Genomic DNA, 15,158 nt, shown 5'->3' on the forward strand with positions numbered 1-15,158 from the left:
CTGTATACATTTCTGGAGAGCACGAATTATGTAGCCAAAGCCACGTTTGGCTGCATTTTAAACGAACAATGGTATGGCGACTTGAGACACAGAGAGGAGTTGACCGTGACGATCAAAAATGGCAAAGAACGATTCCAGAAAGCAGCTAAAACAAAAACAAAAGGCAAAAAACAAATAATCAAATACAAAAGAGGGTGAGAGCATGGTAATATCTGAAAGCGTTAAAAATCAGGCGTTCTTTTTCTGGATTGCTTTTAAAAAGTTTGGATACATTTAGGGAAGGGGGTATTCGGGTCAACCTATGCTTTTAAAAACACTATTGGTTGGATTTAGGGAAGGGGGTGGGTGTGGTTATCAGTTGATCGATTGGTCAGTTAGTCAAGAGCGACATCTGGTGGATTTACGTGAGAACAGCAGGCGTGAAAAAACGCCTGGGAAATATTTTACACTGTCCAGAAATGTATAGAGGGGTACGTATCAATAATGAGCCTGGGCTGGTTTCATTATTACGGGCATCATTAGAAATGGACTGAAAATTTAATTGTGGAGCGTTACACAGACCTGTTTGCTAGACAAACATTAAAATCTTCTCCACTGGGTTTTTGTGGAGTGCAAAAGAAATTCTTAACGTCACCACCAAAACTCAGAAGACTAATCAACAATGACATTTCAAGATTTCAATTTGAAGGGAAAGCCTATAAATCTTGCCTGACTTGAGTTTATTTCCCTCCAAACCCTCCATTTCATTCTCGTTTTCAGTTATCTGAGGAAATCCTTGTAATCCTTGTCTCGCTCGATATCTCTTTTTATTTGGAACACCATCGTCTTTATTGCCCAAACATTTAGTCTATCTGTCCCTGATCAAGGAAGGTAGCAGTTGTAACATCTGCCATGATGCATTCACGGGCTTATTTACAAGACACATGTCTACACGTTATAAGCGCAGCAATTAGCGGTTAGCATTTAGCCAGAGTTTTTCCTTAATACAATTTGAAGGTTTGTTGGTGGCCCAGGACTCTTTCAGGTTGTATATAATTTATTTGTTGGTTATTGTTTCACGTTATGGCCATGGACTGGACTGCTTTATAGCTTGCAGTTATTTGCATTCCTCATTTACTTTTAATCAATAGCAGGGCTTTCTTCTCTTTTTTTCTCTCGCTTCATTTCTGTGGTACAGCTCACAGCTGCCGTATTAAACCCCTCACTCTGAGCTCAATACAATAAATGAGCGTTTTTATTTTCCATCTGCTTAAATGGTCTTTGAACTTTATCGATTTGCATGTGCTATTTTTACTTGTGAGGTGAAACCGAGCTCTTAAACTGAGTTTAAAGCAGTTTGCTGCTGTTTATTTTACCTCAGGGTTTGTTCTACAAGGAAGTGCAGGTGTTTGTGGGTTGTGGATGACCTCTAGCCAGCATGCACTCATTTGTAGATTGCCTACAGTACTGCTACCCATATAAACACAATGTTGAACATAATATTCATTTTAATAAAGATAAAATTTTAAATGTAAGATAAACTTAAAGGGTGTCACGGTGGCGCAGTGGGTAGCAAGATCACCTTACAGCAAGAATGTTGCTGGTTCGAGCTTCAGCTGGGTCAGTTGGCATTTCTGTGTGAAGTTTCCATGTTCTTCCTGTGTTGCTGTGGGTTTCCTCCGGGTGCTCTGGTTTCCCTCACAGTCCAAAGTCATGCGCCAGAGGTGTATTGAATAAGTTAAATTATAAATATATTTTTCATAAAGGGGTTAATAATCTCAACATGGGCTCATTGTGAAAACGTACCCCTGTATACATTTCTGGAGAGCGCAAATTATGTAGCCAGAGCTGCATTTCAGCTTTAAAACGAATGCTACTGAGCGGTTTGACGCTTTGGACAGCTTCTGTTCCTTTTCGCGCTACCAGCTGACTGCTTATCTCCATGCTTACGGCTTTTCCACTGTTACCAGTTTGCTCAGTTGCTCGCCACGTACGTCGGTGGACTTAAGACAAAGAGGGTAGTTGTCTGGACAACAGGGTTCGAGTCTGCTATAGAACGGTTCCAGAAAGGAGGTAAAACAGGAACAAAAGGCAAAAAATAGAACAAGGTGACAACGTGGTAAGATCTGAAAATGTGATAAAAAATAAATAAATCAGGTGGCCGTGAGGGCTTTTTTTGGATTGCTTTTGAAAACTCTGTCGGTTGGGTTTAGGGAAGGCGGTGGGTGGGAGGTTAGGTCAGTCAGTCAGTCAGTCAGTCAATAGCAGCCTCTGGTGGATTAACGTGAGAACAGCAGGTGCAAATGCCACTCGCAAAAGAAAATTGAGATCTGAAATGGCATACACAGTGGCCTCTGGTAGATTTGCAAAAACAAAAACTCAAAAAAAAAAAAACCTCCTAGTATGTATTTCACACTGTCCAGAAATATATATAGGGGAACATATCAATGATGAGCCTGGGTTGAATAATATTGAAATTAAAATTATTTTTTCAACATGAAAAAATGGTTTTGTACATGATAATAATAATAATAATAATATATTATGACCCAATATATTATGTCCTCCAACAAAACTTCATTCTTCACAAACAAAAGAGAAAAAAAACTATTGTGGGAATATTATGAAAATTGCTCTGTCAATCATCACTTGGGAAATCTTTGAAAAAGAATTACAATTTCACAGGAGGGCTAATAATTTTGCCTTCGACTGTAATTGATGACACAGTTTTCCTTTGTGCAGTAAACCATCCCTTTAAGTGTCCTCCATTGTCAGTCTGATGTTGTTGACTTGCTGAGACCTCACACCGTCTCTCTCTTTTCCTCCGGCCCCGACACTTTTGGCCTCGTCATTTTTCACACGCTCTGGCCGTAGCTGTCCTGAGGCCAGCCATTCCTGCTACTAAAATAAGAAAAATATGCCGCTTGCAGATTCCGTGTTTTGCTCTACACACAGTGCCACTCCAATCTCCTCATGCTTCAAAGAACAACACATCTGTCAGAGCACATCTATCTATCTATCTATCTATCTATCTATCTATCTATCTATCTATCTATCTACGTCGTCGTCGTCTGTCCGTGCGTCCGTCCGTCCGTTCGTCTATCTATCTAGCTATCTATCTAGCTATCTATCTAGCTATCTATCTATTTTTCTATGTCTGTCTGTGTCTGTTGTTCTGTCAGTTTATGTGTCGGTTGGTTCTTTGTCTGGCTATCTGTCTGTTGTTTGGTCAGTCATTATTTATTTTTCTATTTGCCTGTGTTGTTCTCTCATTTTTTATATCATATGTTTGCTATTAACATGTCAATCAATATCTGCTTTCATCCATCCATCCTTTATTTAGTTTTTGTTTGGTCTGTCAGTTTCTCTATCTCTCTGTCATTCTGTTTTACTGTCTTTTACTATCTGCAGTTCTTGCGATTTCTGTTCCCTGTCATTGAGTTTCTGCCTGTGCCTTTTCTGTCCTTTTCAATTGTCTATTATGCTGTCTGTCGCTCTGTTGGTCTGTCATTCTACTTGCTGTCTGTTTGTCTGCCATCTATTTGTCTTTCTGTTATTTGACCTCATTGAAGATTCTTTAAGAATGTAATCTGACTGGGAGAACAGTTGAGCACAGCTGTAGTGCAGACGTGTGCCATTCACTCTCAGTGCCCACTTCCTGTGTGGAGCTTCTGGAATTCTCTTTCATGCAAGAAACAGCACAAGTGTGTTCAAAGAGCCTGGAGAGATTTATGAAAAAGAGAGAAAGACAGTAGCTGAGGGCCAGTGGAAGTGTGTGAATCCTTCTCATTCAGCCTCATGGGAATGTTGGTTAGATTGGCTAACCAGCACTGGCCTCCCTGATACACAACAAGCACACAAACACATTTTTGTGTTTTATGAGGACTCTCTATAGGCGTAATTTTGATTTATGAGGACACATATTCACCTTATAAATTGCCTAAATGTAGTTATACCTAGGTCATACATACATGTCCTCATAAACCATCTGAATGTTGTTATACCCAGGTCATAGATACGTATCTTCATAAACCACCTCAATGTTGCAATATGTAGGTCATAGACCAGGGGTGTCCAGACTTTGTCCTCCAGAGCCGGTGTCCTGGAATGTTTAGCTCCAAACCCTATTCAAACATACCTGAACCAGCTATTCAATATCATACTAGATATACTAGAAACTTCATGCCTTCCCTCGAGGACCGAGTTTGCACAGCCAGGTCATAGATACATGTCCTTATAAACCATCTCAGTGTTGTAATACCTACGTCATAGACACATATCATCATAAACCACCTCAATATTGTAATACCTAGGTCTTAGGCCTGGGGTGCCCAAACTCGATCCTTGAGGGCCGGTGTCCTAGAGAGTTTAGCTCCAACGCCAATCAATCACAATAAACAAGCTAATCAAGCTCTTACTAGAAATACTAGAAACTTCCAGGTGTGTTGAAGCAAGTTGGAGCTAAACTTAGCTGGACACTGGCTCTCCAGAGCAGAGTTTGGACAACCTGTCGAATACACATTTTCTTATAAACCACATCAATGTTGTTATACCTTGGTCATAGATACATGCCCTTAAAAACCGTGTCAGTGTTGTAATTCCTAGGTCATAGACACATGTCCTCATAAACCACCTCAATGCTGTACTAACTAGGTCATGAACCAGGGGTTTCCAAACTCGCTCCTAGAGAGCCGGTGTTCTGGAGAGTTTAGCTCCAACCCCAAGCAATCACACTGAACCAGCTAATCAAGCTCTTACTAGATATGGTAGAAACTTCCAGGTAAGTTGAAGCAAGTTAGAGCTAAACTCGCTCTCCAGGACAGAGTTTGGACACCCCTGTCATATACATATATCCTCATCAACCACATTTATCTTGTAATACCTAGGTCATAGAGACATGTCCTCATAAACCACCTCAATGTTGTAATACCTTGGCCACAGAACAGGGATTTTCAGTTAAGCTCCAACCCTAATCAATTACACTAAATCAACTAATCAAGTTCTTACGAGATATAATAGAAACTTCTAGGTGTGTTGAAGCAAATTGGAGTTAAACTCAGAAAGTCACCGGCCCTCCAGGACCTAGTTTAGACACCCTTGCCATAGACGCATGTCCTCATAAAATACATTAATGCTGTACTACCTATGTCATAGACACATGTCCTCATAAACCACCTCAATTTTGTAATGCCTAGGTCAGACCAGGGGTGCCCAAACTCGCTCCTAGAGAGCCGGTGTCCTAGAGAGTTTAGCTCCAACCCCAGGCAATCACCCTGATGCAGCTAATCAAGCTCTTACTAGATATAGTAGAAACGTATAGGTGTGTTAAAACAAGCTGGGGCTAAACTTAGCAGGACACTGGCTCTCCAGGACAGAGTTTGGACCCCCCTGTCATATACAAATATCCTCATAAACCACATTTATCTTGTAATACCTAGGTCATAGAGACATGTCCTCAACAACCACCTCAATGTTGTAATTCCTAGGCCATAGACCAGGGGTTTCCCAATTCTGTCCTAGAGGACCGGTCTCCTGGAGAGTTTAGCTCTAACCCTAATCAATCAAAGCAAATCACCTAATCAAGCTCTTATAAGATATAATAGAAACTTCCAGTTGCGTTGAAGCAAGTTTGAGCTAAACTCAGAAGGACACCGGCCCTCCAGGATTAGTTTGGAGACCCCTGTCATATGCATGTCCTTATAAAATACATAAATGTTGTTATACCTACGTCATAGATACATGTCCGTATAAACCATCCCAATGTTGTAATACCTATGTCATAGAGACATGTCCGTATAAACCACCTCAATGTTGTAATACCTAGGTCAGAGACCAGGGGTTTCAAACTTGCTCCTAGAGAGCTGGTATCCTGGAGAGTTTAGCTCCAATCCCAAGCAATCACACTGAATCAGCTAATCAAGCTCTTACCTGATATAGTAGAAACCTCCAGGTGTGGTACAGCAAGTTGTAGCTAAACTTAGCAGGACACTGGCTCTCCAGGACAGAGTTTGGACACCCCTGTCATATACACATGTCCTGATAAACTACATAAATGTTGTAATACCTAGGTCATAGACACATGTCCTCATAAACCACCTCGATGTTGTAATACCTAGGTCATAGACATGTTCTCATAAACCACCTCTAAATTGTAATGCTTAAGGTCATAGACACATATCCTCATAAACCACCTACTTGTTGTAATATCTAGGTCATTATCACATGTCCTTATAAAACACCTCAATGCTGTAATACCTAGGTCATGTTTCATATTTTATTTATTTTAGATACATCATACACTTGCTTTGTTTACCAAAGACGTGGATCTTATTGGAATTGCATCATAAACCTTAAACAAATATTTAAAAGTTGTTGTTTTTTTTTTTTTTTAGTGTTTAGGATTTTAGTTATTTTTTTTTTAAATCATTCCACATAAATCTGCAATTTTTTTTTTACAATATTCTGTTAAGAAATAGCAAAAAACGTCCACATCATCCATGTCATTATGCACATTACTGTCCTTGTAAACCACCAAAACCAGCACACACACACTTACCTCTTTATTCAACCCTATAGGGTCTTCTTAAAAATCCAAACCTCCATTTAATATACCTCTATCAAAAAAGAAGCAAAGGAAATGTCTTCCACCTGTTCCCCTGATATGTGCTTTTTTTGGGTCAAGATTGTTGAAATTATTTTCAAACCCTTTTATTTTTTTGTATATAGTCAACACTGAGTAAGCTATCAGTCTCTTTCTGTAGCGCACGTACACTCACACACACACGCACATTAAAGGTCAGTATTGTGGCTTCTCCCTTTCATATTTTATTGCATACTGGAGTCTTTTGTCTGTGTTCAACAATTCAGTGGGTTCAGGTGCATCTTAAACATAGGCGGCTTTTGAAGCAGTATGAGGCATAATGGCTTCTCTGGCTTCTCTTCTTATGTGAGTGTGTGTTTATGTGTGATTGCAATCATTTTGCTTTTATGACATCAGCACAGAGCACCAACATCATGTGCTCCGCTCAGACTATTTGCCAGGCTTTGTGTGTGTGTGTGTGTGTGTGTGTGTGTGTGTGTGTGTGTGTGTGTGTGTGTGTGTGTGTGTGTGTGTGTGTGTGTGTGTGTGTGTGTGTGTGTGTGTGTGTGTCTAAAATGGCTTTGGTAGTATTGGATTAACCTAAATAAATGTTAACGCATTACATAAAAATGTAATTAACAGAACTGCTAGTTTGTATTTTGTGTTTAACAAGTAGGGTTTATCTGTTTTATTGTATGTTATGTGCATTTGTTTATTTATTTATTGTGTTTAACTTTGAATTATTTTATGTTTGTATTTATTTATTGTGTTTATATTTATTTATATATTTATTTTTTTATTGTATGATTATATTTGTATTTATTTGCTTATTTCTTATGTTTATATTTTATTCATTTATTGTGTTATTTATTTATTTTTATTTGTTTGCTTGTTTGTTTATTTATTTATTGTGTCACACTTTATATTGATTTATTATATGTTATTATTTATTCATTGTATGTTTATATATTTTTATTTATCATTGTATGATTATATTTTTATTTATTTGCTTATTCATTATATTTGTTTTTGGTTGTATGTTATTATTTATTTATTTATTTATTTTATGTTGATGTGCATTTATTTATTTATTTTATGTTTATGTGCATTTATTTATTTATCGTGTTTTTTTGTATTGATTTATAATTAGTTATTTATTTATTGTTTTTATATTTATTTATTTATTGTTGAATAATTATATTTGTATTTATTTGCTTATTTATTTATCATGTTTATATTTTATATATTTATTTATGTATTGTTATTTTTATTTATAATGTTCATATTTATTTATTGTTTCTATCTTTGTGTTGATTTATTATATGTTATTATTTATTTATTGTAAGTTTATATAAATATATTTATTGTTTTATGATTGTATTTTTATTTATTTGCTTGTTTATTGTGTTAAAATTGTTTTTATTTATTGTATGTTATTTTTTAATAATTATATGTTTATATTTATTTATTATTTTTTATTGTATTATTATATTTTATTTATTTGCTTATGTATTTACTGTGTTTTTATGTATTTATTTATTTGTTGTTATTTTTTATTTATTAAATGTTTTTATTTTTTATTATTGTATGTTTATATGTTTATATTTTTATTTGTTCATATTTACTTATATTTATTTATTGTATGTTTATATGTTTATTTATTTATATATTTATTTATTGTGTTTATCTTTGCATTGATTTATTATATGTTATTATGTATTTATTGTATGCTGATTTATTTATGAATTTATTATTGTATGATGATTATATTTTATTTTTTGCTTATTTGTTTATTGTGTTTATATTTTATTTATTGTTTATATATATACATATACATATATTTATTGTTTATTTATTTATTTATTATTTTTAGTTTTGGATTGATTTATATGTTATTATTTATTTATTGTAAGTATTTATTTAGTTATACAGTTTTTATTGTTTATATTTTTTTATTTATTGTTATTTTATTTATTGTGTGTTTTTATTTATAAATTTCTTTCTTTTTTTCAATCTTTCTGTCTGTCTGCCTACATAAATGTGAAAGTCATTCTTCTTTTGCTTTTTTTTCTTTCTCAGGTTGATTTCAAGGACAATCCTGCAGTAGATCCCATCATTCATGGTCTAAGAGGAGTGGTGCATCATGGTAAGTGAATGTTTCTACAGAAAATGAGTGTTCGCTGCTGAAATGTATCAAATATTAGTTTTATTAGTCACATGTTTCATTGGCCATTAAAGCAGTGACTCACTCTTAAGTTGATGACTGACATGTCTACATGCTGAAATGATGATGATGATGATGATGACGATGATGATGATGATGATGATGATGATGATGATGATGACGACGATGATGATGATCATGATGGTATGGAATCAACAGATCTGGCTATCATGCTACACACTGTGCCATTGTGCAGTCCACCTCAAACATTTTTTTTTAAATGAAAAGCAGTTTTTTTTTCCAGAAAAACTAAAAAAAAATAAGACCCTCTGAAGATGAAATAATATTATAGAAAATACTGTGAAACACTTGGGAAATATTTGAAAATTAAAAAACATTTTATAGGAGGGCTGATCAACTGTGTTTATATGCACACGCTGTAACATTTCCAAGCCTAAACACACAATCACACCACACAACTGTAATAATTAAACTAATAATCAAATCAGAAAGTAAAAAAAGCTACCACTGGCCCATCAGAACACGTTTCACATTAAAACAGTTGTATAATCACAAAGTTCCATTAGCCTTTGGTCTGAGCAACTGCCCTGGAGAATCGTCAGTCTATAGCGATCGCTGATTGGCTTCTGTACTAGAAGGCGGGGCTTCTACACTTTTCCCTATTCAAAACTATACAAGTGAGACATCTTGTGCATTCTATAGTCTTTATTAATAATGAAGAAATAAAGAAACTTATGGTTTATTTTAAAACAATATGGTTTCCGCGGGGTCTTAAAAAGCCTTAAAACGTCCTAAATTTCAGAAAGAAAACTTTTAAAAGTCTTAAATTCACTGAAATATTGTGTTGTGTGTCTTAAATCATTTTAAACAGATCTTAAATTTTCCAGGTCTTAAAAAATCAGGCCGATATCCATCCAATCACCAATACATCTTAATAAAGTCAGGGAAAGAAACCTAAAAACAATTACACAGTTCTTCTGATAATAACAGAGCAATAAAACCCAAAATGACCAACCTAAACCGGCTTAAACCAGCTTGACCAGCTTGATGCTGCTTTTGGCTGGGAGCTAGGCTAGGCTGGTCAAGCTGGTTTTAGCTGGTCATCTCCCAGCCTGACCAACAGTCTGGAATGGCCAAAACCCCTCTAAAACCAGCCTAGTTGACCAGCTAAAACCAGCTGTTAAAAATAAGCAGGTTTTTTCAGCAGGGAAATAAGGGGGAATAGACATAATATTTGTTTTTAAAAAGGCATGAAACTTAAGGTTTTATAACAGAAATGCATTGGCTTGAATAGAAGTTACACTCAATAAGTTTAGACTAAAAGCAAACAAATACATATTTATGCAATTACCTCCATAATAATTATTTTTTTTATTCATATATACTTATACTTTCATGTTAAACTTATTATTTAAAAAAAATAAATACTATGGTGAAAAAATACAACTATTATTTTCTTGTTTTGACACATTTAAGTATGTCACTAGGAAACATTAATATATATATATATATTTTTTTTTTTTTTTTTTTTTTTTTTGTGGCAAACCGGGCCACCAGAAATAATCTTAAGTGTTTAGCCCTATAGAATTCTAAAATTTCATTGATATTGGTAATATTTGTGGTACCTTTATGATACCTGCAGAAACCCCCCGAGCAGAACGTCAGCATGACATAAAATTGACATCGTATCCCAATGTTGTTGGAACGTTGCATTTTGCTTGGAACTGAAAATCAGGTTGACGTCAAATCTAAAAATAAATCAAATATCAACGTCTAATGATGTTACCGCTTGACGTTTTGTAGACATTACCACTATGATATCTATCAGACATTGGATTTTGGTTGCAGTGACCAGTTTTGCTGGCTCGACGTTGGGTTTTGGTCACTTTCCAACACAACCTATAATCAACCAAATATCAACATCATGTGACGTTGTTATTGGACGTCAAAATAACGTTATCCTTACGCTGACTAGACAATGAATTTTGATCACCAAACCTCACAACCTAAATCGAACCTAATATAAACATCTTATGACACCTGCTGGACCTGATCATGCAACAACTATGGCTACGTTTAAGAAAAAAATAGCAATACTTTTAACTCCTACTAAGATTTAAACTGTGCTATTAGCACAAAAAGATCATTTGGATTTGAGAAGATAATTGTAGCCCCCCATAATAAAATCCTAAGATGAGATGACCCTTAATAGTCATCTGTGGTGTTTCTTTAGTGCACCTCCACACATTAAAAGCTCTGAAACGATAAAGACGCCACCAGCTGCTCCCAGCGTGAACTGAGCTGTAAATTCCATAATGCTGAGATGAAACGGCGACGTCTGTCCACCAGCAAATTGACGTCTTTAAGGATTTCTTAGTTAATATACTCTTGTTCTGCCTGCTTTTCAGTCATCTCAGGAACATGCCTCCATGTGTCCGTGCCAAGTTTAAAGGCACGCAGAGGCTTTGATGGTAATTACCAGACTGCGATTTGTGCTGCCCACTGAGACAGTCCAAGAAAGTGTGCGAGAGAGCGAGAATGACGAAGTCGTGGTGTAATCCGGCAAACCATGCTACTAAAAGCATCGTAGTGCCAATTCTGACAAAGAGATCAACTCTAATGCAGTGTAATAATGGCACTCAGTTTAAACGGCGGCCCACTCAAAAGGGATTTTTACCCCGGCTGAAAATAGTTCTGCCTCCACCTGCTGCCAGACAATGAAGCTGATGATGTTCAGTTTGATGATGATGATAATAATGAGGATTACTAGGGTGTGATGAGCATGATTAACATGATTTTTACATAAAAATGATATTAAAACAATTTTTATGTGAGGTATTCATGCACCTGCAAAAGGAGACGGCATTATGTTATGGTATTACAAGGACTGGCTATGCAGCGGTTGCTAGGGTGCTCTTGTTGAGCTCACACAAAAGTCTCTATGCTATTCTGGTTTCTCATTGAAGCTCAGGTCCTGGGGATGGCGATCCAAAAAAACATCTTAAAAATATTTTATTTAATATCCGGTTCCTCCACCACTCCGCTGACAGATAAAAGGAATAACAAATAAATAGGAATCCATGGCCAAATGATGAGACAAGCTCAATAATAAATACAATTGTACAGAAGAACCACTGAATGTAAAAATGTTTGCTTTTTTAAGTAAATAATAATAATAAATAAATAATTCTTTTATATTTTACTGTTCTGGATTTTTTATTCAACACATTTCTGAGCATAACTCATTTCTAACTGATCGGCAGTACATAATATTTTACTAGATCATTTTCGAGATACTAGTATTCAGCTTGAAGTGACATTTATTAATCGATCAATCATTCAGTCTGGGGTGTGTTTCTGAAAACCATCGTTAGCCAACAAAGGTCGCAATTTCCGTAGTTACAAACATAGTTTGTTGATTTGGCGTTTCCCAAATCCATCGTTTCAGTTAACATTGGCAAACTGCGTCGCAAACTTGTACGAATGCAACTTCACCTCTGGAGCTGTAGAATAATAATTCCTGGTTGTGTCCTATTCCCAGTTATCTCTCCTATGCCCTATTCATTTAGAACGTTCCAACATTTAAACTCGGAATGATTTAAAGGTAAAAGCGTTAAAGTCATCACTTTTAGTTGTAATTTGCTTTCAAATTATTTTTATAGTTTAGTTTTAGCAATCTTCATGTTTGCACTTTGAAAACATTTATGTCATTTTGAACGCAGCCGTGGCTCATGAGAAAAGCTATTGGTGACCTATTATTTAAATTTATGTAACGTCTTCAAATCTTCATTTGTTCATTCATTCATTCATTTTCTTTTCTGCTTAGACCCTTTATTTATCAGGGGTCGCCACAGCGGAATGAACCGCCAACTATTCCAGCATAATATTTACGCAGCGGATGCCCTTACATCGGCAACCCGTTACTGGGAAACACCCATACACTCTCATTCACACACATACACTACGAACCCAATTACCAGATTCACCTATAGTGCATGTGATTGGACTGTGGGGGAAACGGAAGCACCCAGAGGAAACCCACGCGAACACGGGGAGAACATGCAATCTCCACACAGAAACGCCAACTGAACCAGCCGAGGCTTGAACCAGCGACCTTCTTGTTGGGAGGCGATGTTTCCAAATGTTGTGAGAACAAAAATATATAGCATACATTAATGGTTTTAATTTAAATTAGGCCATTCATTAGGAAATGTATCTGTACTGTATACGGCATGGGCTTATTGGTTTGAACATTTCTGCAGTGCCTTGAATGTGTCAAATTGTAAAAGCAGATGTTTCATAAATGAAAAAAACAGTAAATAAACAATATCCTACTTAATATTAATAACAATAATAAATTATTATTATTATTGTTATTGTTATTAATATTATTGTTATCATTATTATTATTCATAATAAAAATAAAAAATATGAATAATAATAATAATTTGTTTAACTTATTATTATTATCACTATAAATTGTTATTATTATTATTATTAACTTATTATTGTTTTTGTTATTATTATTTTCAATATTATTATTATTATTATCATTATTGATTTATTATTATCATTATTATTAACTTATTATTGTTGTTATTATTATTATTATGATTATCATTAATTTATTATTATTATTGTTATTATTACTGTTATGATTATCATTAATTTATTATTATTATTATTATTATTATTATTATTAACAGAATATGCAACCTCCACACAGAAATGCCAACTGACCCAGCCGGGGCTCGATCCAGCAACCTTCTTGCTGTGAGTCGATTGTGCTACCCACTGCAAAACCCTTTTGCCCCATTATTGTTAATATTATTATTATTAAGTATTTTTTTTGTACTGCAAATTACAACCATTCACATGATAATTTATATATGAGATTAGAATATGTGTTAATAAAGTGGTTTATAAAATGTTTTATAATAGAATATGAATATTAATCATATTTGTAAAGAAAATATGGGCCCTATATCTGCCGTTTACATATATTTCAATTAATATGGAAAGCGAGTGCATGTTTTTACCAAAACTAATATTGGATTTTTTTTAAATGCGTGTGCATGTAAAACAATATAATTATGAGGTTTTCTCTCAAGAAGTTGATACTCCACCACGTTTAGAGCATCATTATGGGCGTTTTACATTATATCTAACATGGTTCACACAATAGATCTGCAACAGAGAAACTACAGTTCAGGAAACACACGTCACCACATCGTTCTTTTCCCAAACGATGCATAGTACTATGATAGTTCAGCCACAGGTTCTGTCGTTGTTTGGAAAACGCACCCCTGCTTGGTTGAGTTATACTTAATAAGAATACACATTTTCTTTTGATTGCCTTTAAACTGAGAAAAGCGTTGTTTTTTGGCTGATATTCACAGCATCCGCAGCCAAATCTTGACCCTTTGATTTAACAAATAAATTGCGATTGCAGGGCAGACCGAGGCACATTCATTCATCCTTTTAATTCACTCTGTCCACACCGGTCAGGCTATTGCAGCCTGTTTGCTGGAGCGTGTTGATCTTGTTTGCTCAGTAGGGTTCGAGTAGGGGTGGGATGAAGGTGCATGTGTGTGTTTTCTCAGCGGGAAGTCGGTTTGAGCTGCGTTCTCTCTTCTTATCCCAGACAGATAGGAGCAGGGGGTCTTGCACATATTCAGAGCCGCGTCTCCACTGTCAGCGCTCAGATGTCTATAATTTCAGCCTGCTGATCTCCTTCAGCAGACACACTCAACGCATAGGAAGCTTAACCAAACGATTTGCAGCGCAGTTGACATGCATGCAGCCGTACGTGAACATTCAAACCTGCCCAGCCCGACTATGACTTCGAGAAGTGTCCAGGTAGATTTGGCACTTGCGTCTGTGTTGAGAAGTGCAATTTGCATGCTGTATTTAAAAATAGGAGAGCTGTCTTGTTAAGCGCTCATCCATTAGGCTCCTACGGTAATTTCTTTTAATATTTAACCACCCATTAGAAGCGTACGTGCCATGCAAAACACCCATTCGCATATTACAGGATAGCGAGCATTCTGCGAATGTGAACGTTAGTGCGTTTGCTTTTACTTCAAACACATTACAGTGAATTTGGGGCCGTGGTGACACATGCAGGCACGTTATAAAGGCCCTCTGGGTACATGTAACTCGCGAATGCTTAATTCAAGCATGTAAGCTTTTGTTCTTTCCTCTGACGTTAACATGAGCAGGCTTTAACGAATCTCCCATGTAGCGCATGCTTCATTTTAATGTCTTTGGTGGGGACAAATGAGGTTCATATAGAGCTGCTCTGCTGGATTTGGCTTCACTCGTGAATGTAGTTTCAGAGTTATTGAGGCTATTAAAGGGGACATATAATGGAGATCAGGAAATTCCTCACTTTTTCAGAGTTTGATGGAGTAC

The 15,158-nt window shown here is 35.8% G+C and overlaps 1 protein-coding gene across 3 annotated transcripts in view; it reads left to right on the forward strand.

Annotated features, from left to right (window-relative positions):
- Positions 1 to 15,158, forward strand: part of ptprga (protein tyrosine phosphatase receptor type Ga) — a 514,388-nt gene that overhangs the window by 374,500 nt on the left and 124,730 nt on the right. For all 3 annotated transcript variants that reach the window (NM_001329864.1, XM_087272537.1, XM_087272538.1), the window contains 1 exon segment: positions 8,639 to 8,705. In NM_001329864.1, coding sequence (NP_001316793.1) covers positions 8,639 to 8,705 — 67 coding nt within the window.

This window comes from Danio rerio, chromosome 11 (genome assembly GCF_052040795.2).
Source record: "Danio rerio strain M-AB ecotype USA chromosome 11, GRCz13ab, whole genome shotgun sequence".
Taxonomy (NCBI): Eukaryota; Metazoa; Chordata; class Actinopteri; order Cypriniformes; family Danionidae; genus Danio; species Danio rerio.